Source organism: Zootermopsis nevadensis, unplaced genomic scaffold (assembly GCF_977971745.1).
Source record: "Zootermopsis nevadensis isolate Lab colony 2312 unplaced genomic scaffold, Znev_1.0 Znev_ptg000004l, whole genome shotgun sequence".
NCBI lineage: Eukaryota > Metazoa > Arthropoda > Insecta > Blattodea > Termopsidae > Zootermopsis > Zootermopsis nevadensis.
In genome coordinates this window covers 8,313,908-8,334,874 of record NW_028259136.1, presented here as the reverse complement: position 1 = coordinate 8,334,874, position 20,967 = coordinate 8,313,908, and the positions used below count along the sequence as shown (strand labels likewise).

The 20,967-nt window shown below is 43.1% G+C and overlaps 2 protein-coding genes across 3 annotated transcripts in view; one reads left to right on the top strand and one right to left on the bottom strand.

The window, feature by feature from the left end:
* The window catches only part of Usp14 (ubiquitin specific protease 14), a 37,765-nt gene that overhangs the window by 8,942 nt on the left and 7,856 nt on the right, over positions 1–20,967 (top strand). The gene's annotated exons all lie outside the window — the stretch shown is intronic.
* Rab23 (RAS oncogene family member Rab23) overlaps positions 1–20,967 on the bottom strand; it is a 28,650-nt gene that overhangs the window by 7,274 nt on the left and 409 nt on the right. The window contains exons 1-3 of one of the 2 annotated variants that reach the window (XM_022077564.2): positions 4,917–5,056; positions 3,880–3,963; positions 1,932–2,053 (exon numbers count right to left, since the gene is read on the bottom strand). In XM_022077564.2, the coding sequence (XP_021933256.1) occupies positions 1,932–2,053; positions 3,880–3,912 (155 nt within the window). In that variant the 5' untranslated portion in view covers positions 3,913–3,963; positions 4,917–5,056. Of the gene's footprint in view, positions 1–1,931; positions 2,054–3,879; positions 3,964–4,916; positions 5,057–20,967 lie in introns of those variants that run through there. The other variant, XM_022077563.2, reaches the window with a different exon arrangement.

The following is a 20,967-nucleotide window of genomic DNA, read 5'->3' as shown; positions in this document are numbered from 1 at the left end:
ATCTGAGGCTGGGATCTCGCAGAAAACAGCTTCGTAATCTGTGTGCCGTATTTAACGAATTACGACGCGGACTGCAAACATCGGTCCTTGAATCACACGAACCGAGCCAAGATAATTTCTACGTAATTCACACAAATGCATATCTGTCTACTTTGTGCCCAGGCCCACTGTGAATTTTGAGATTATAATTTTTGTAATCGTCTGGCCGAGGACAGGGCTTAGTGACGTGCTCTTGTGAACCTTCGGGTTCCTTGAAAGGCGGTAAATATTTTGACGAGCCGGGTGACTGTTAGGTTCTGGAGGACACTGTCCCCACGAAATTCGTACAGTAGTACCGATTTCAAGGAGGGTATCAGCTGTAATCGCCATTTGCCTCATTATTCTGTGCGTGAACGGGTTCATATGCAGTTGTTAGTGTTGAATTTTAAATTGAACACCCTGTAGTTTTATCAGAGTTGTTAGCCCCCAGTCTCCCGTCGTCTTTACGACTTGAAAAGATGTTCCTTGAAGATTCCGGACACACTGGCTGTAAAAACGTAAAGCTGTCCCCACTGCACGCCATTTAGACGCTTGGGGGGAGAGATGGTATAGCCCCTACTCATTCTTAACCACGGCACTAGGTGGGGGTGAGTGGTTAGCTTCACAAAAGACAAGAACACCGAAACCCTCATCTTGTCTTCTTGTGACTGACTATAATAGGACGGAGACACTTCAAAGGGGAGGATAATATTAAAAACAGACAGCATTTGCAAGGTCGGGGTCTCTGAATACCCTGTGCCTCCCTCCCTGGGCAAAAATCCTTTTCTAACTCGCCGACCTATACGAGGTTCGGAGTATCACTCGTCGGCGAAGTCCTGGCCTGCAGAATATGACACTTGAAGGCTTCTATTATGGCCTGGTGGCCCAGAATTTAGGACACAGCAATTTTGGAGCGTAAATAAGACTGACCAAAATAAATAATTTCTTTATCCACTTGGACAGACATTTTGGATTTGAGGTTTTCACACTGAGAACGTCGCTCGGTTTTAGAAGTTGCTTATATTCTAAGAGTGCTCAAATTCATTCAACCCGCCTGCCGGAGGCCGGAACACCGGAACAATTGCGCGCGCACACCTGGAGGGACCGTAACAACAATAATCAGGCGGACAGTGACTGGGGACACTGCAATACAGGGCTAAGGGACGCGTCCCTGAAAGCTCAGAAATGACTTGCGGTCGGCCAGTCACTTTCGAGATACCTCGACTGACTGACTGACAGTACTGGTACAAAGCCATCCAAACAGAACTGACCCATAAACACATCTTGCTGACCACTCAGCTCCATCTACAGGCAAAGGTTAGTACGTACATCTCCCATGGCCTTATTCTAGATGAAACAAGTTTTGGAGCGTTCACCAGAATTTGACCTTTCAAGTTTCTAGATTGTGTCAGTGACATCAGATGTGCCTAGGAAAAACGTCCTTTGCTTATGCAGTGACATATTACTTGGTGATGACGTCATAAGGATTCCCCACGTGTTCTCGCGTTTGGCTGGGGATTCCTCTCGTGGAGACTTACAGGTAAAAACATAGCCATAATGAACAAGGTGACCAGGATAACCAAGGTAGGCATGGAGGATTCCCCACCTAGGCGCGGATAAAAACGCTACGTCTTCAGGCAATACTCGCGTTATTTTTGTGTCATTTCATCCGAAATCAGAATGTGTAGGCAAACTTTAGTAAAGAAAAAAGAGGACTAGCCAGTGTAAAATTTCATGAAAATCCGTTCGGTCGTTGTAGAGTCGTTACACGCGGATGGACAGGAGACAGACAGACAGGGGCGAAGCTAATAGCCGTATTTTGGCTGCGACCTCAACTAGAAACATCGAACACTCGGCCGAATAAATCGGAACGAATTCCTTTCCGTCCAACGCGTACACTGAAATCCACTCACTCTATCTGTCTCTCCAGGAAGTCCACGCCGATCGTCTTCTTGTAGTCTTTGGTGAAGGTGCCTTTGCAGTAACGCTGGATCATACTGGACTTGCCCACAGCTCCGTTCCCCACGATCACCACCTGTCGGCACACCAATCACATTCAGCTGTCTCAAATCATCGTGAACATCTGTTCGAACCACACAAACATACACGCATTCACACTCGCGCCGAATGTTGGATTTCTTCCAACACTTCGACAAACATTTCGGATGCCATCTTCAGGGTGAATGTGAAGTCCTGTTAGGAAGCCATTATAATGTAGAGGCCTCATGTAGGTCAGTGTAAGGGCTTCCTAAATCATCCCCAGAACAGGGGTATGAATTAGTAGTAGTTCCTGTAACTCCTAAGTGGAGCATAGGGCCTCCTTTCGCAAATATTTAAGCTTTTTTTTTCCAGGTGTAAATAATTTGATGGCTGGTCTCAATGGTTTTCAGACTAAACAACTATTTCGATTCTCCTTCAATGAAACAAGTTTTTCCCCCTCGCTTCACAGACTTAATTAGCTAAAGAAATCGGAGCTTATGCAAGAATTCTAGAGAAACAAGTTTTCTTTTTTTCGTCGTTCATTGATATTCTGTTTTATTCAACAAATCTTCTGCTTTGGATTTTTCCTTATACTGCAGCAGATGCAAGGATAAGGTCTTTTTCCGTTCTTCATTTATTATTTTCTTCATTATGATTCTAGACTCAGTACTTGCATGCATACGGTTTCTTTTCGATCGTCGTTTGTTACGTTCTTTAATGTGCTTGCAAGACTACAGGTTTTCTATTGGCCTATACAATGAACGGGCTTTCTCTTGAGCGTATAGTAAGTACCCAATCGTAAATGGCTTGTTTAGAATGTAACCTTGTTTATATAATCGATGGAAAAGAATCACATGGCTTAGAAATTACCGAGAAATCTTTGTACGCTTTTTTATATGATGTTTCACAACGCTACAGGTTGGTTATAAGCTCGTGACATACTTCAACTGTTTGCTTTTACAGTCTTTAGCAATGCGTTCCTATTACCTAGTACGCAATAGGTTTGCAACAAAAATGAAACAAGACCGAGATGAAAGAGTTGTTTCTAGATTACTTATTTACTATAAAATGTTCACAAAACATTTCCCTGTTTCCGCGTTTTTACTCATGATTGATGATAAAAAATTGGATGAAATTGAGATCTGAGGTTCTCACGGCGGTGAAGTTATAAATGTTCTGCTTTCGAACTTCGTGCGGACTTGTTCGTAGGTATAAACATTTCGGAGAAACATATTGTCTCAAATCAGCCCTGAAGATGGAGTCAGTATATTCGTCCGAAACGATGGTATCTGACTGAAATTCCTACACGGCGTTACAACCCAGAACAACAACATCAGCGTTGGATAAACTGATTTTTTTATTAAAGTTCTTGCTTGTGGGAACGAGAACTTCCTCAAGAAAAGACGAATGAGCATTTCCTGTGCTAAATTTTCTCTCGGTGTGTGAAAAAATGTGAACTCCGACCTCAGTAGCGAACGCTCGTTCAAAGAGGTGGGCAAATCCAGCGAAGGCCAAGAGAAAGCTGACTCTAAAGGATCTCAACTGAGCTAACTAACTAACTAACAAACTCCACGGAGCAGAGTCCTTCTTCAGATGTTATTAGAAATTTGCCGTCTTTTATGGAACCAGAAGGTTCATTACCGTGTTCACAACAGCCCACCACTGGTCCCTATCCTGAGCCATATGAATCCAATCCGCACCGTCCCAACACTATTTCCCAAAGATCCAATTTAATATTATCCTGCTATGTCTTCCGAATGCTCTCTTCCCTTCAGGTTTTCTCATATCCACCATATGCTACATTCCCTGCCCATCCCTTCCTCTCTAATTTGGTCACCCCATAAATGTTTGACAGTCGGAGGAAACCAAAATGACCCTCACCTTGATGGCCACCTCGAGTTCTTCCTCCCGCATGGCGACTGCTCCTCAGGGCTGTCCAAACAAGCTGACCGGCCTCATCTCATCCTGCGAACAAAACATATCCACACGTTGAGTAACAGCACAGCGTTGCCTAGCAACAGGTGCGTGTGACGTCACATTGCATCACGAGAGACAGCTGCTGGTCGTTCAGACGAGCATGGAACTTGAAATAGCGTCTTCTTAAGACTCCTCGTTGTCGTCTGACTTCGTAACAATAAACAACAACGTGTGAATGTTTCCCTTTGAAAAACTCAGACCGAATCCATGTGGCAGAGTCCTTGAGAAGCTGATAGTCGCTCAGAATTTCATTACCGTGTTCCCAAAGACCGCCATTTCATACTACACTGATTTTGGAAGATCCGTTTTAATATTATACTCCCAATTGTCTCCCAAGAGGTCTTTCGATTAATGTTTTCCGACCAAAATTGTGTATTCATATCTCGTCTTCCTCACTCGTGCTACGCGTTTCTCCCAAAATATCAATTACTCTATTAATGTCTGGTTAAGTTTATGTAAATTGCGAAGCTCCTCGTTATGTAATTATCTCCATCACCTTCCTACGTCTTTCTCTCTGTTAGATACGAATTTCTTCTCAGAACTCTGTTCCTCCTAACTTATTATTTCATTTAACCCTTTAAAGCCCAGTGGTAACTATATGTACCATCTGGTTTACCAATCATCAACTCTTCATTTTGTATTTATGTGTTTCGTATGATTCTCACAATATAAACAGCGATTATCTCCTTAAACAGCGTTAACCAGTCGATCTTCGTAATGGTGAAGTGTGGTGTTTTCTTCGCGGTACGGACTGAATTCTTACGTAATATTTATATGCATACGCAGTGTATTTATGTGTTTCGTGTGATTCTCAGGATAAACAACGATTATCTCCTTAAACAGCGTTAACCAGTCGATCTTCGTAATGGTGAAGTGCGGTGTTTTCTTCGCGGTACGGTCTGAATTCTTAAATATAAAGATAGCCTAGGGACCGAACTCACCTTCTTTGTGCACAGCACGTAACAAATTTGTGTTGGCTTAACGACCTGTGTCATTGTTCCTGCAGAAATACAGAGTATTCTGCTTGGAACAACCTTGATTAGAGTTTTTGTTGCCATAGTACGATCGACTCCAGTAGCCATGACAGCAAAGCAGAGTACCACAAGTAAATGTTTCTTTGTCTATCTGCTACTGCACTTGGCTTGTTGGCGCTGGGCACGAGGCACTTCCGGTCACGTGAAATTCTCTTTCCGGTTGCAGAACAAAGCCTTTTGAAGGGACACAGATTGGGGACGAGCGAGCGTCTCCAAAGAAATTTCCCTCTGTCGCACGGGGACAAGGAAATGTGGGTCTATTTTTATTTGACTTTGGTTCCAGAAACTGTACGCGCAGAAAGATCATTGCATCTCAGATGAGTTATCAACCAAATGTCAATATTCTTGTTTCGCATTCGGGATGTCCTGGGTTCAAATATCATCCCGAAGACAGAGGATTTTAGCGATTTTCCTTAATCCCTCGACTCGAATTTCGGTATAGTATCTAAAAATTAGGCCACATTCACTTCCTTCCGCTACTTTCAAATTCATTATTCGTAACTCATTCGGTCATTCGGCGTTTATTGTGTAAGAAACTGAAAGCCCCAGTAAAATAGATGACAAAATACACATGAAAGTTGAAAGTTAAGGAATCACTGTGTGAGGGGATTCGTCTAGCTCAAGATTGTTGCAAACTCTTTTGCACACTGTAATGAACATTTTGGTTTCACAGAATCCAACTACCAGCATCTCAAGAACAGACCTGCTCCATGGGGTTGGTTAGTTAGTTTGTTAATTTATAATTCGTTCTAGATTAGCGGATTTAAAGGGACGAAAGCGTCGTTAAGTTCTTGCAAGAACTTCTCGTTAATTTGATGTGTCCTTTCATTTATTCCTGCATATCTCATACAAGGTTCGCACGAAAACTTTGTATGCATTTCTTGTTTTTCCCGTGCGTGGATTTCTATACAGGCTTGTCATTTACGTTACATAAGAGTGGCCCTTCATCAAATATGACATAACTGGAGCAACGTTCTACATTCGCCCGGATCACCTTGAAATCTATTCACATTTATGGCACAAAGAGACGAACGGGAGACCTCAAACAGATGCAGCAAGATTCCGCCTCAGGTGATGCACCGTGATATTATTAAAAGAGCGTTTGTATTTAATAGCTAGTGGGATGTAGCAACAGTAGGGTTCAGTAAAAGCCAGAGCTGTCGAGACAGTTCTCATTAACAAACTAACGGACTAACGTGCTAGGGGGCAGAGTGAGTGGCTGAATTACCGACGAGCTACGACATCTGTCCAAGAGTGACTGTACGTACACACAAGTAACACTCGCTTCAACATCGACGTCACTTCAGTAACTGACTAAACTAACAAACGAAGAGGTGCAGATTCCTTATTTAGAAGCTGGCAGTTGCTGAGGTGGTCAAGACATTATACGCCCTTTAGGGAAACCAGAAATGTTCACGAAAGCCAGCTTAATCTTTATTTCGGTGTTTGTAGTTTGAATAAGATTTCCAGCTGAATTGATCTTCGATATTCGTTTGTGTTGAGACGCCGAAAGGCTGAACTAGTGCGACATAAATATTAAGTGAAATGAAAAAGAAATTGAACGAACACGGGACGAGGAATAAGATAAATGCTGCAGAACGAAAGAGACGATTAAACAATAAATAAATAAATAACGAAAGAGGATGCATTTAGAGGGCACAAGAAATATAAGAAGGATATCTAGGGACAAAGGAATGGAGAGAAAGGTGCAATGAAGACGGAACAAACACAAAGACGGGATTGTCAATAAATCGAAAGACAGAAGGTAAAGGACAGTGTAAAGAATGAGGGAGGAGGATTTTCATTGATCGATTTATTTTTTCATAATCATTGATTTTCATAAAGGAAAGAAGTGTAATGATGGAGCGTAAGTGGAAACAAATCTGTGACAAAGAAACAAGACGTAGGTGGATAAATAAAGGAAATAAGGAGAGGAAGGAGAAATGAGAGTTGCGCCGGCCACCGATCGGTCGCTGGATGTTAATCAGGTGTAAAAACTTCGGCTACCGTCAGTCAACATGAGTAGGTATGTCGACACTCCTGATATCGATACGATATATCGAAACAAGTTGAAAGTAAACCCGTCTAGTTCGACTTTTTTTGTAACTACAGTGACTAAGCCCATTTTAATCCTCTCTTTAAAACGCAGTGGTAAATTTTAGCTGGAAAGCCTGAAGGAAAGAGACAACTCGGAAGACTTAGTCATAGATGGGAAGATTATATCAAAATTGATGTTAAAGAAATGGGGTTGGTGGGTGTGGCGAAGAATGGGGACCGGTGGCGGGCTCTCGTGACCAAGGTAATGAATTTTAAAGGCCGGAAATTTCGTGACTAGCTGAGAGACTATTAGCTTCTCAAGAAAGACTTTCTCCATGGAATCAGTTACTATTTCTGACGTTGTGTGTTCGTACAAAAGAATAGTTTCGGAAAGGTGGGTTTTTTTTTCCTGTTGATGGATGGAGGAACAATGAAAAACGAAGAGAATGGATTTAGAAAAAAAGTGGCGAAATATTTAATGTTATTTTAGATGAAAACTGAATAAGGCAGGTTTATTTAACCACATGAGGACAGAATACAGCCCTAGGACTAACCCCTTGAAGCCAAATAAGAATTCAGACCGTACCGCTAAGAAAACACAACACGTCATCATTACGAAGATCAACTGGTTAACGTTGTTTAAGGAAATAATCGCTGTTTATAACGAGACACGCACTGCGTGCATAATATTTAAGAATCCAGTCCGTACCGCGAAGAAAACACGACACTTCACCATTACGAAGATCAACTGGTTAACGCTGGTTAAGGAAATAATCGCTGTTTATAACGAGACACGCACTGCGTGCATAATATTTAAGAATCCAGTCCGTACCGCGAAGAAAACACGACACTTCACCATTACGAAGATCAACTGGTTAACGCTGGTTAAGGAAATAATCGCTGTTTATAACGAGACACGCACTGCGTGCATAATATTTAAGAATCCAGTCCGTACCGCGAAGAAAACACGACACTTCACCATTACGAAGATCAACTGGTTAACGCTGGTTAAGGAAATAATCGCTGTTTATAACGAGACACGCACTGCGTGCATAATATTTAAGAATCCAGTCCGTACCGCGAAGAAAACACGACACTTCACCATTACAAAGATCAACTGGTTAACGCTGGTTAAGGAAATAATCGCTGTTTATAACGAGACACGCACTGCGTGCATAATATTTAAGAATCCAGTCCGTACCGCGAAGAAAACACGACACTTCACCATTACGAAGATCAACTGGTTAACGCTGGTTAAGGAAATAATCGCTGTTTATAACGAGACACGCACTGCGTGCATAATATTTAAGAATCCAGTCCGTACCGCGAAGAAAACACGACACTTCACCATTACGAAGATCAACTGGTTAACGCTGGTTAAGGAAATAATCGCTGTTTATAACGAGACACGCACTGCGTGCATAATATTTAAGAATCCAGTCCGTACCGCGAAGAAAACACGACACTTCACCATTACGAAGATCAACTGGTTAACGCTGGTTAAGGAAATAATCGCTGTTTATAACGAGACACGCACTGCGTGCATAATATTTAAGAATCCAGTCCGTACCGCGAAGAAAACACGACACTTCACCATTACGAAGATCAACTGGTTAACGCTGGTTAAGGAAATAATCGCTGTTTGCACTGAGAATCATACGAAACACATAGATACAGTGTGTGGGAGAAATACAGAGGGACTGATTGTTAAAGTATGTGGTACGTATAGTTACCACTGGGTTTTAAAGGATTAACCGAGAAGACAGCGGCTTCTGTTTTGTGATTATAAATGAATAATTCTTAATTCGACAAATGCTTATCCATAATAAGCAAACAAGAACTTCGAGTAGGACGTTGCTTTCCTCTTTCAATGGAGCTAACCGTGTATTTTGCCTGACAAAAGGAAGCCGGCTTCATTTTGATTTGAACCACGTCTCTGAAGGAATTGTCAGGAATGTGTGCACAGAGGTACAGTTAGACCAATGTTTCTATTCAAAATAGGTTCAGTGGCCGCTCGTGAGTTTATACAGAATTGTGACGATGTGTTTGCAATGTACTCGACTGTACTCTTAAATTGCGACTGAATCAGTTCAGAGGTTTAAGATCAAGTTGAGGTATGCGTAAGTAATTCGCCTTAAATGCGTATAGGGGCACAGGACTTAATGCGCAGATGTCAATTTGTTTCCATGGCAACGTATCGAATTTCTGCTGTTAGATAACCAATAATTTCAACTTTTGTAGGGTTTGAGGTTTTCACGGCGGAGTCCGAAGATGGCTGTCTTCTGGGTTGTAGCGCCGTGTAGTCTGGTAGAAGTTTACCGACGTTTCAGAGGTCCTTACTGCCTCCATCATCAGGGTGAATACTTCCACCAGACTACACGGCGAAAACAACATAGAAGACAGTAATCTTGAATTTAAACTTTTATTTTGAGAGACGCTGTTTGAGGTTTTGTTACTGAGCAAAATAAATTCAGACCAGAAATTTGTACTTCGTTGAGGTCCAGGAGCTCATGCGTCTTTGAACACTCCAAGTCCGGGACTCTTGAGCCCAGAACGTGACTGGAATTCGTGATGTGAGGTGACACGTACACCAGTACACTAAATTAAGCAAATAACACGTGTGCCGCCTTTGTAGCCAGTAAAGAACGAAGAACAAATATCAACGCTTTCTGTGGCTGTGACCACCCACGAGTGTACACGGCGACGCAACCCAGAAGACCACCGTCCAAATTTTCACTAAAGTGAAAATCTCAAATCACACTGTGACCAATTCTGTGCTGCGCACGAGATATCTCGTTTAGAATCACCAACTGTTTTGATCTGGAGTTATTTGATTTTCGAGAAAAATCACTGAAATTCGTTTGTTCGACGACGTCTCTAGAGACTAAGCCAACTATTCGTGCTTTTCTTTTGTTGTGTTTGGGTTATGTATTAAATAGGTTAACAGCTTTCGATTCCAGGCGGTGTCCGAAGATGGCTGCCTTCTGGGATGTTAACGCCGTGTAGTCTAGGCGATTCACTGATGATGGAGGCAGCTACTACGTCTGAAACGTTGGTCAATTTCTACCAGAGTAAGAGGCGCAATATCCCCACTTAGTTTCTTAGTAAACCCGGTGAGGCGAGAGAAATTCGAACTTCCGGTTCCGAAGTCAAGACCTCAGCTTTGCTGTGGTCTCGTCCCTCACCCCACAGTAAAATATCGCTCCTTCAGTAGCCGGACGTGAAGGCAGTTTATTTTGCAAATGAAACGGACCGGCCCTGGAATATCGGCAACACGCAATACGGTACCCCCTACGTGTGTAAAGATAAGATGCAGTCATGGCCTTACACTTAAAACACGTGGGATCGTTGAACCAAGAAACGCCATGATTTGTATGACGTGCTGGGAGCTAATTTGTTTCGCTCCCGAGTGTAAAATTGTGAATGTACGATTTCGGGTGGGATCCGCTTTGAATGTTGAGTATTAACCGATGTTTCGATAAACATTCCAGCTGTCATCTGCAGGGCATAGGTGAGCTTTGGATCTACTCTTAATACGAAGAATGACGACTCCGAGCGTCGCCACGAAATTCGCCACGTCTCCAAGACACCACGTTTGACAAACTAACCTCGGGATGCCGTAGGACAAAGTTGAAAAACCGACGCCGAGCGTCGCGATGTCTCCAATAGATGCCATATTTGACACAAATTAAGCTGTAAATGCCTTCGGATACAAAGTTGGAAGATCGACGCCCAGCGTCGGGAGGCCGTTCGTCGCGACGTCTCCAATAGATGCCATATTTGACACAAATTAAGCTGAAAATGCCTTCGGACACAAAGTTGGAAAAAAGACGCCGGGCGTCGCGACGTCTCCAACAGAGCCATATTTGTCATAAATTAAGCTCGGGGAGCATTCGGACAATATTGGAAAGTTGAAAAAGTGACGTCGAGCGCCGCTAACCTAACCTTTCCCAACTGGACACGACCTAACAGAATTTGCAAAAAGCGAATGCTCTGTAGTTAATTAAGTGTCATTAAGTAAACGAAGGCATAATTAACCTTTTGTGTTACGTACAAGATACGTCGCTTAGGACTGTGTCCATATTTAACTTCAGCGCCCTCACAGGCTGGGTGACCACTGACCTTTGTCGGGATATAACAGAAATATCCAAGATGCAGCGTTCTGATATTGATATTTCGTGGTTAGGGGTCTGACGTGAGTTTTCCGAAAGCACGAGCCCTAACGCCAGGGTGCAACGACCTTCGGGTCCTCGCAGTAGGCGATTCAGGGCAGTCCGTAAGTACTCGCTGAATTCAACTGTGAGAGAGCGGAACTTATAATTTAAAGCCTACAGAGAATCTAATTCCTCGAGGTCTCTGAATTATCCAACTCTGGCTGCACGAGACGTTGATTGAGGCCACTGATAACAGTCGCACAATCAAATAACTATAAAGTAACATAGGAAGGCAATGTACTTTTATATTCAACCCTTCACGTATTATTTCGCGATGAAACATTTTCTGTCAGTACATTTACATATACCGCCACGGTGGTCTAGTGGTTAGAACGCTGGGGTCTCGGGTTCGATTCCCGGCGGTGCCCGAATTTATAACTTGTGTTGGGCAAGGCCGTGGTCTAGGCAACACGGAGTTTTCCTCCGTGGCATCCCAACAATTACTCCATTCACACACAGAAGAAGGCAATGGCAAACCACTTCTGGATCATCTGCCAAGAACGTATATGAACAGGTCCCAGTCCGAGAAAAGGATGGAAGGATCCTGTTCATATGGACCTGTCGTCAGACAGAACACTAAATAAATAAATGAATATACCAGGGAACAGACTGCATTTTGCTTACGTCAGTAATCTGCGGGCGAAGGAAAACAATGTTTTTAGTATGGACAGTATACCCACACCTTTTACTTCTAACGGACCTCGAACTCACGGGTTGGCCCCGACTACACTGACGTATAATTTTAATTTGTCTTCGTGTTCATGCGTTTCAAATAGGGCAGTGCTTAGAGGTGACGTGTTCTAGCGGCGGAACAGCCTTCATCAGGTCTCATTCGGCACTGTATAATGCCCGAAGTGACAGTCCGACAAGGCGACACTTGTTGGTTAGGCGTTTTGAAACAAAAACAAATTAGTGCGTAGGCGCGCAAGTGCCTCTTGTGGGGAATATCTTGTCGGCAAACCTGGTTCGCCCTGAACAAAACTACACTCGCAGATACCAGTCGGATTTCACCTTATGCCTTATTTCTTCTTCTCTTTCTTTCTTTCTCTCCCCTTCGTGGTTCGTTTTAGCTCTAATTAATCAAGCGATTCGTATCCAGAAGACACCAGTTTGATCCCAGCTGAGGCGGTTGACTTAATCGAATGGCGCACCTCGAGGTTAATACTCTTGTCGTGTGCCGGAAACCCCCAGCTGTGAATCTCAGCCGAGAGAGACCAGACTGGTTGTTCTGATTTTGTTCATCGCGTTTTTACTCAGTCTGTCCAGGCAGGTATGCAGTGGAATGTCAGAATCAGTGTCTACGAAGAACCGCTTAATGTAGACATGGCTGTTCCTGGGAGGCATCGCACCGGAGGAGAAAATTTTAATCGAACACTTTTACAAATTCCAAGCTTGAGCTTCAGATGTATTTTAATTTTAATATCTGTTTTCCCTCAAGCGCTCTCTCTCTCTCTCTCTTCCACTTTTTGACGTAAATACGTCTACATGGAGGGGTCATTGAAGATAACATTACATTACATTACAGAGAGGTAAATATAATTTAAATACAGAGACGTATTTACGTCAAATTCTCCGGAACCGTGGTTCCACTGTAACTTTTTTAATCCTTTAAATACGTACCACCTCCTTCAACAATAAATAATTCTTCGTGTTTCATTTATGTATTTCGTATGATTCTCAGAATAAACAGCGATTATTTCCTTAATCAGCGTTAACCAGTTGATCTTTGTAATGGTGAGGCGCTGTGTTTTCTTCGCGGTACGGACTGGATTCTTAAATATTATGCACGCAGTGCGTGTCTCGTTATAAACAGCGATTATTTCCTTAATCAGCGTTAACCAGTTGATCTTTGTAATGGTGAGGCGCTGTGTTTTCTTCGCGGTACGGACTGGATTCTTAAATGTTATGCACGCAGTGCGTGTCTCGTTATAAACAGCGATTATTTCCTTAATCAGCGTTAACCAGTTGATCTTTGTAATGGTGAGGCGCTGTGTTTTCTTCGCGGTACGGACTGGATTCTTAAATATTATGCACGCAGTGCGTGTCTCGTTATAAACAGCGATTATTTCCTTAATCAGCGTTAACCAGTTGATCTTTGTAATGGTGAGGCGCTGTGTTTTCTTCGCGGTACGGACTGGATTCTTAAATGTTATTTCGACGTGTTTCTGAGTCATATCGTAAATTCAAAGCTAAAGAGCGATGGATATTTGTCGTGCATCATGAGGCGAGTGTTGCAAGTGGATGGATTAGCAACGAACGGATGGTGGAGTGGATTGTGAAATAAAAATGGTGGAAGGTGGGTGATCTGCGGAAGGGGAGGGGGGGGGTGAGTGAATTGATTTTTCGTCATCATATTCCGCTTCCTGGCTACTGATAACAATGGAAATCATAATGGAATTGCCGCGGGCCGATCTGACGGAATAAAAAAGGCACTGCGGGTAGATTTGGACGGGTACAGCGGGGATTACTTGTGAATATTTCTCCACGTTCACGTTCCGAATTCCTGCGAGGGCGGCGTGTCCTACCGCAGCCCAGATTATTCGTGAGTTTTTTTTTTTCCCAGCAGGTCTAAGCAACTGCTGGTGTAGCACTTTGAATCGGCCACCACCTACTCCTTTCAAATCCTTTTAATCCACTGTTCACAAAGTCTTCCCTACATTCGACGCAGTATAAAAACGTCGTTAAAGAAACCGAACATTTTATACAGTGGCATACGTAAACGAATAACCAATCAAAATTCAAAAAGGTCTTAACAACTTTGTCTCAGCTAATCGAGGGAGCGACACGGTGGGAACTTTCAGTATTTATTTATAGGAAAATTCCATTGATATTTAAAATAAAATGTTAATGTAATCACAAAGCCTCCACAATTTTTATGATAATTAGTGAGGTTTCACGGCGGCTAGAAAAAAGAAGGCTGTCTTCTGGGGGGTGTTGCGTCATGTAGTCTCATAGAAACTGACCGACGTTTCAGAGGTGCTTACTCATCACCCTGATGGTGGAGGCAGCGGGCACCTCTTAAACGTCTGTAACGTGTTACCACCATAATTCCACATGACGGTGGGGTTTCGTAATAATTGTTAACTGCGAGGTCTACTTAATCGATGCTTCGTGTTCTACACAGGAAGAACAAAAGGACAGGCCGTGTTTCCGATGGCATTTGTGGAAGAGAGGTCCAGTGCTGGAATTCCGCTTTTTTCCGTGTCGTTGTCCTGTGTGAAAGGAAGGATTCATCTCCATTCAGACGCAATCTGAATTAACAGCATGCTGATGGATCTAATCCGTGAATGGTGAGCAGGACGGGGGGGGGGGGGGGAGTAAGATTCCCCATTCGTCACGCGTCGAAAGAGTCAGACGGCACTGAAGAAATAATTTCATACAGCGTGGAGAGGAAACATGGCGAATTTATGCCAAAATTTCATTTAGCACAAGGAAGGCGTCTGCACCCTGGACACGGACAGCGGCAAATAACTTCGAATTATATGAGATTTGAGGCTCAAGGTTGTGACGCCATAAGGACTTGTAGGTAGATAATGTTTCGGAGGAATATATTGTTTCCATCTTCAAGGCTGAAGTTATCTGACTACAAGTCCGCACGACGTTGCAACCCAGAAGGTCAACATCTTTTGCAATATGTTTGTATATTTAGCGCTATTTTCTGTAACAGTGGTTGCAGCACAAGACTGATAAAAACGGAAAGGAAACTGTTATTCCTGCAGCTGACGCCAACAAACCTTAAAACGACAGAGGAATGCGATTTTTACAACAAAAAAACACTGTAATACGTATGCAACCGGATTATTCATCAACGTGTTCACAAGAGCCCGCCTCTAAACTCTGTATTTTGAAGACCATTTTAATATTATCGTCCCATCTACGACTAGTTGTTCCAGTTTGCGTCTTCGGGTTTACTCTCTAAAACGGTCCCACCATGCGTTCAACGTTTTTCGCTCATGATGAAGATCTGATGACCCCCGCGTGCCAAATGCCTCATTCCGAAAGCAGACTTCCACCTGCAATGCCACGCGCTTGCGCAGATTGCTAAATGGAGATATACCGACGATCATATTTCTGTTCCGGGGTCACGCAGGTGAGACTCTCGTCACGCAGTTGGGTCACGACCCTCGTGTTTCGAACCAGTGCCTTTGATTGCAACTAAAGCCGAAATCGGTCGATAACGTTGGATGGGCCTCCAGCAGAACCAAAACGTCTGTGGGCGTGGTTGTACTCAGTTGCACAGAACTGTCAAAACATTACACAGACAACAGAATTTGATCAAGATCGTATGGAATGCAGCAAGAACTGAACCTAAAAAGAAACGAAGGAGGACCTAGGCGTAGATGGAAGGATAATATTAAAGTTTTATCCTAGTTTAACAGCGTGGGTCCCATAAAACGCTAGGAATTTGTTAGCTATGTGAGCGTCTATCAGCTTAAGAAGTTTCGGTTCCTTACAATTTTCCTCTGACTTCAACTTATTGAAATTACATATAATACTTGTACGAAGCCAATCGAGAATATCCGCTGCATTGGGCCAGATATTTTATTTATCTTTTTATTTAATTAAATATTCACAATATCTAACAATATATCAGATAAAAAATTTCATTTTATGCTATGAATTAGTTTCCTGTAGTACAATTAGTCATTTTTGAGGAAAAAAAAATTAAAAAAAGTTTTACGTAAAAATACTTCAGCTCACCAGTAAGTGTCGAAGCCTGGATTCCGAAATTCTTCGTAAACAAAAAGAGACTCACATTTCACAGCTGTTGACTGCTTCAATGCGAACACAACCTGGTTACTGGGTCCATGAAACACTTTGGGCCGGCGTTGTGAGAAACAGCTCCCATTATCTTCTGGGAAGCAGCTAACAACATTCGTCCCCTGGCCCCGTTGTAAAAATTGTCTCGGTAAACGTCACGACGACCACGTGTCCCGGTTTCGAATCGGGTGGAGCACCCGACAGACAGCTTCGGGTTATTATATCACCACAAGCGGCTCCTGAGTCACCAGTGGCCCATTTGCACATCTTATTAACACTCTAAAGCCGAAACTCGTCTAAATAACATTTAAGAATTCAGTCCGTACCGCGAAGAAAACACAACACTTCACCATTACGAAGATCGACTGGTTGACGCTGTTTAAGGAAATAATCGCTGTTTATTCTGAGAATCATACGAAACACATAAATACAAAATGAAGAGTTGATGATTGTTAAAAGGCAGGTGGTACGTATAGTTACCACTGTTATGTCGTTATTGCACCCAAGAGCCGTATATTAACTTGAGTGAACGAGGAACTTCGTGATTTATACGTGGCACACCGTAGGCCAATTATTAGGTTAGTGACAAACGTGTTTGGTGGGGAAAATCTTGGAGAATTATATTCGGAAGACCAAGAAAGCGATGGGGATATAAGATTAAACAGGTTGTGAGGACCGGAAGTGAATTGAACTGGCTCAGGATCGTGTCCGGTGGCGGGCTTTGGCGTTGTCGGTGGAGCTCAGCATTCGGGTTCAACTACCAGGGAGAGAAGAAGTTGTTTTGTTAGTTACGAAGATGACAAAGAAACAGATGGAATGACGTGTAGGAGAACTGGCAGGGACGCTTAGCTGACCACTTCCGTCTGCCGAAAGCATGGAGGTTTCCTTCCATCCTCTCCCTCCGACGACGCGGTAAAACGCTGTTCCACATTACAGCTCAGTGAAACTCGTGGTCTGTGCGTTCTCACAAAAATCCGCAAAAGAAACTAAGCGGCTAAGAAGTCTGAGAAATGCGGTTTGCCATGTCAGGCCGTGGTTCCCATAGCAACGTGGATTTTATACACTCGGCAATTAGAAGCGCCTGATCGTGACCTTAATCTGAAAGAAACACATGTCACACCTCGACCCAATGACCTGCTCGTACAGTCATGCAGACAGAAGACCTGGGTTTATGTTCGGGATCTGCAGAGTTCGGAGTCGCCTACAAACACGCAGTGATGATGATGATGATGATATTAGTGGGATCACTAGTCCGAATTCCGTTTCGGGCATACACGTATTTCTCTGTTCTTTTGTCCATCGTAGATAGAGGTCTTAAGGTTGGCCGATACCCCATCTAAGGTTTTATTTATTTAGTGTTCTGTGTGACGACAGGTCCATATGAACATGATCCTTCCATCCTTTTCTCGGACTGGGACCTGTTCATATACGTTCTTGGCAGATGATCCAGAAGTGGTTTGCCATTGCCTTCTTCTGTGTGTGAATGGAGTAATTGTTGGGATGCCACGGAGGAAAACTCCGTGTTGCCTAGACCACGGCCTTGCCCAACACAAGTTATAAATTCGGGCACCGCCGGGAATCGAACCCGAGACCCCCCAGGATTACAAGGCCAGCGTTCTAACCAAACATAATGTCTAAAAGTACTCGGATTTATAGTTTTATAAGGGGTCCTACTTGGGAGCTGTCTTCCGAGTGACCTTAAACCTTCGGGGTTTCCGACCAAAATGTTGTATGTATATCTTTGAAGGACTTTGGGCCAAATCAAGGAGTATGAGATGGGCGGGGCATGTAGCCCACATGAGGGCGGTGACAAATCCGCACAAAATGTTGGTTGTAAGTCTGAAGGTAAGAGGCCACTCGTAAGACATAGGCATGCATGGGAGGATAATATTAAAATTTAACCTGGGGAAATAGACTGAATTCATCTGGCTCAGGACAGGAACTGGTGACGGGCTCCACTGAACACGGTAATGGACCTTTGGGATCCATACAAGGTGGTGAATTTCGGCTTTGGTATGAGATTATTGTTACATGAAACCAGCAATCTTCTGTTCGTCAGGGCGTAAGCTTGGATCATAATACCGTCTTATTCCGGTAGGCGCTTCGACAACAAAGTATCTGGGTTATATTCTGGGCTGTAATGACAGTATTTTTACAGAGAAGGACGTGTTTTGGAGCAGAAACTCTCCTGTCTGATACACGATTGACCTATCTGTGACAGCCTAATGAGCGATCAGTGTAAGTCGCGTTTCGTTCTCCGGGTGTCTGGGGGCGTGCTGCTGTGTAGAGTCTCAAATGTCAGCGCCTTTTAGATTTGAAGTCTCCTTTTTCTGTTTTGTTCGAACACGTGTTGGCAATTCAATCAGAGAAGAATAGTCATTCAGTTGCATTGCTTTTATTTGTAACTTCTACAATTTCAAACTGCATTTATGTCAGTCTTCTTAAAGGGTTTTTAATGCCCTTAAAAAGGTCTTAATGCCGCCGTTCTTGCCTTCGCTGTAGGGACTCAGACATCACGTATCAGACGAATACTTCCACGCAGACACGAGGTTGCAGACAGTGCGAGTGAGTACAAGAGAACTAGTTTGCTTTTGGTACGCCTGTCTGCATATGCAGTCATTTCAGCCTGATGCTGTCTGAATTATACGACACTGTATTCGCATTGTAGCCATGTTGGAACAGTTCAACTTAACTATTCATGTTCATGGTGATTTGTAATAGCACAATATGTTTACCAAGCCTCGTGGAAATCGAGCAGTCTCTTCACGTGCTTGTAAGGGGACACAACAGCATGGCCGACAGGGCTGTTAATGTAGCCACAAGAAAATAAATAAAGGGTTATTTACAGAGGCCAGTTTCTTCCATACACGTGCTCGATTACGTCAGTAATAAATTATATAAACACTTTCCTCGTTATTCAGCTTGTATGACTTAAATCGGTAATGCAGATTTCGACTTTGTCACCTTAGCTCCTGTTTTCTCGACGAAACGAACAAATGTTATCCTGCCGTCCTCTCTTCTGTTATGTTTTCCTCCTTTACTAAACATGTTTAGAGTTTTTATTATAAATCGCCTCATTACACAACTTATCAATTTTTCTTCAATTATCTTCGGTTTACATACATTCTCACAGTCCCTAAATCTGCGTTCTTCCCCTAGGGCGGGAGAACAGGTTTCTGGCGTGTCTAAAGCAATATGTAAATTTGTCGTTTAATATACTGAAATGTCTAGGTACATGTTTCACACCTGTAAATATCATAACTAATTCATGAGCTCAGGTTTCGAACCGGTGCCCTAAGACCAGCGCGAAGTTGAGTGACCAGAAAGTAGTATTTTAACAATGATGTGCTGGTCATCTGTGAGCACAGCTCCCAGCGCCGGGTGGCAAATATTTGCATTACTTATTATGGGTGAATCTCGTCTCCAAGGCAATGACACGGCACACGATGAACGCGGCCAGCCAGGCTCAAAACAGTTACCGCAGAAAACCAGTCAATTGTGTCCTATAAACACGAGACTTCCACATAATAGATCCTCCCACTTTGAGGAAATAACTCAGAAAGACGGATTCATTAATCCCTTGAAGCCGACGGCAGAGAAGACGGAATTTTGAATTTTGTATTAGAGAAAGCTGAGGCTATTGATTTGGAAGTTTATTACATAATTTAGAAGTTCCTACTGGGGGAGGGGGTAAATTTTGACGGCTTTAAGGGGTGGTAAATTTTGATTAATCACTAGTCTAAATAACATTTAAGAATTAAGTCCGTACCGCGAAGAAAACACCTCCTTTCACCATTACAAAGATCAACTGGTTAACCCCTGAATCAGAAGCTCGTCTAATTAATATTAAAAGATTCAGTCCGTACCGCGAAGAAAACACCACGCTTCACCATTACAAAGATCAACTGGTTAACGCTGTTTAAAGAAATAATCGCTGTTTACAGTGAGAATCATACGAACCACATAGATACAGTGCGTAGGCTTCTAAATAATATTTAAAGATTCAGTCCGTACCGCGAAGAAAACACTAGACTCCACCATTAAAAAGATCAACTGGTTAACGCCGTTTAAGGAAATAATCGCTGTTTGCAGGATTTATGAAATGATCAATGAATAATTAATTGGAAAGTATTCCTGGAGGTACTGAGGAAAACAGAGTAACGTCAGTCAGGAGCTATCTCCCCTCCCAAATAAGAAGAAACACGAGGCTGAGATTCAAATCCGGACTTCACTGTGATCGACTCTCGACTGCTTTCATGCAGTGTTCCCAGCGTAATCGCCCTGTTATTAGACATCAGATGCACAATCTCGCTGGCACTTAGTTGCGTTCAGTGGCGGCCAGTAAGTACGATTATCATCGTCCGTGACACTCTGGTTGGAAACTCCCACAGTGACCACGGATGAATTCTCTCTTTGACGCACATTGATCGCAGCTTTTCGTGAGGACTCACCTTCACGTGACAAAATGACGTCATCAGGCAAATTTCCACTGCTACACGGATCATATCTCATAACACCGCAAGTAAGAATTATCTGTCACTTCGGCTAGAACATTAGGCGTTTGTGGGAGGATAATATTAAAATGGGCCTTAAAATTTATTATTCTGAATCGGGAGAGGAACCAATAGCGAGATTTCTGGAAGGAGGTGGTGAACTATTACATTTCCAAGGAAGAGTCAGCAAGAAGCCAGGGACTAGTACATTTGTCTTCGTCATAACGTTCAGACCGGCTCTGGGGTACACGGGTACCGGTGATAAAGAGGGCACTATGGTGAAGAGAAACATTCTTGCTTCTGCCGAGAATTGAACACGGGCCACCTAGCCTGTACTGACTAAAGCAGTGGTTGTAACAAATGCACGGCGATGGCTGGTGTAGTTTCTTTTGGTCAACTGTAAGATTTCGTCTCGCAGAAGGAACATGTTCTATACGCGGAGAAGCGGAAAGG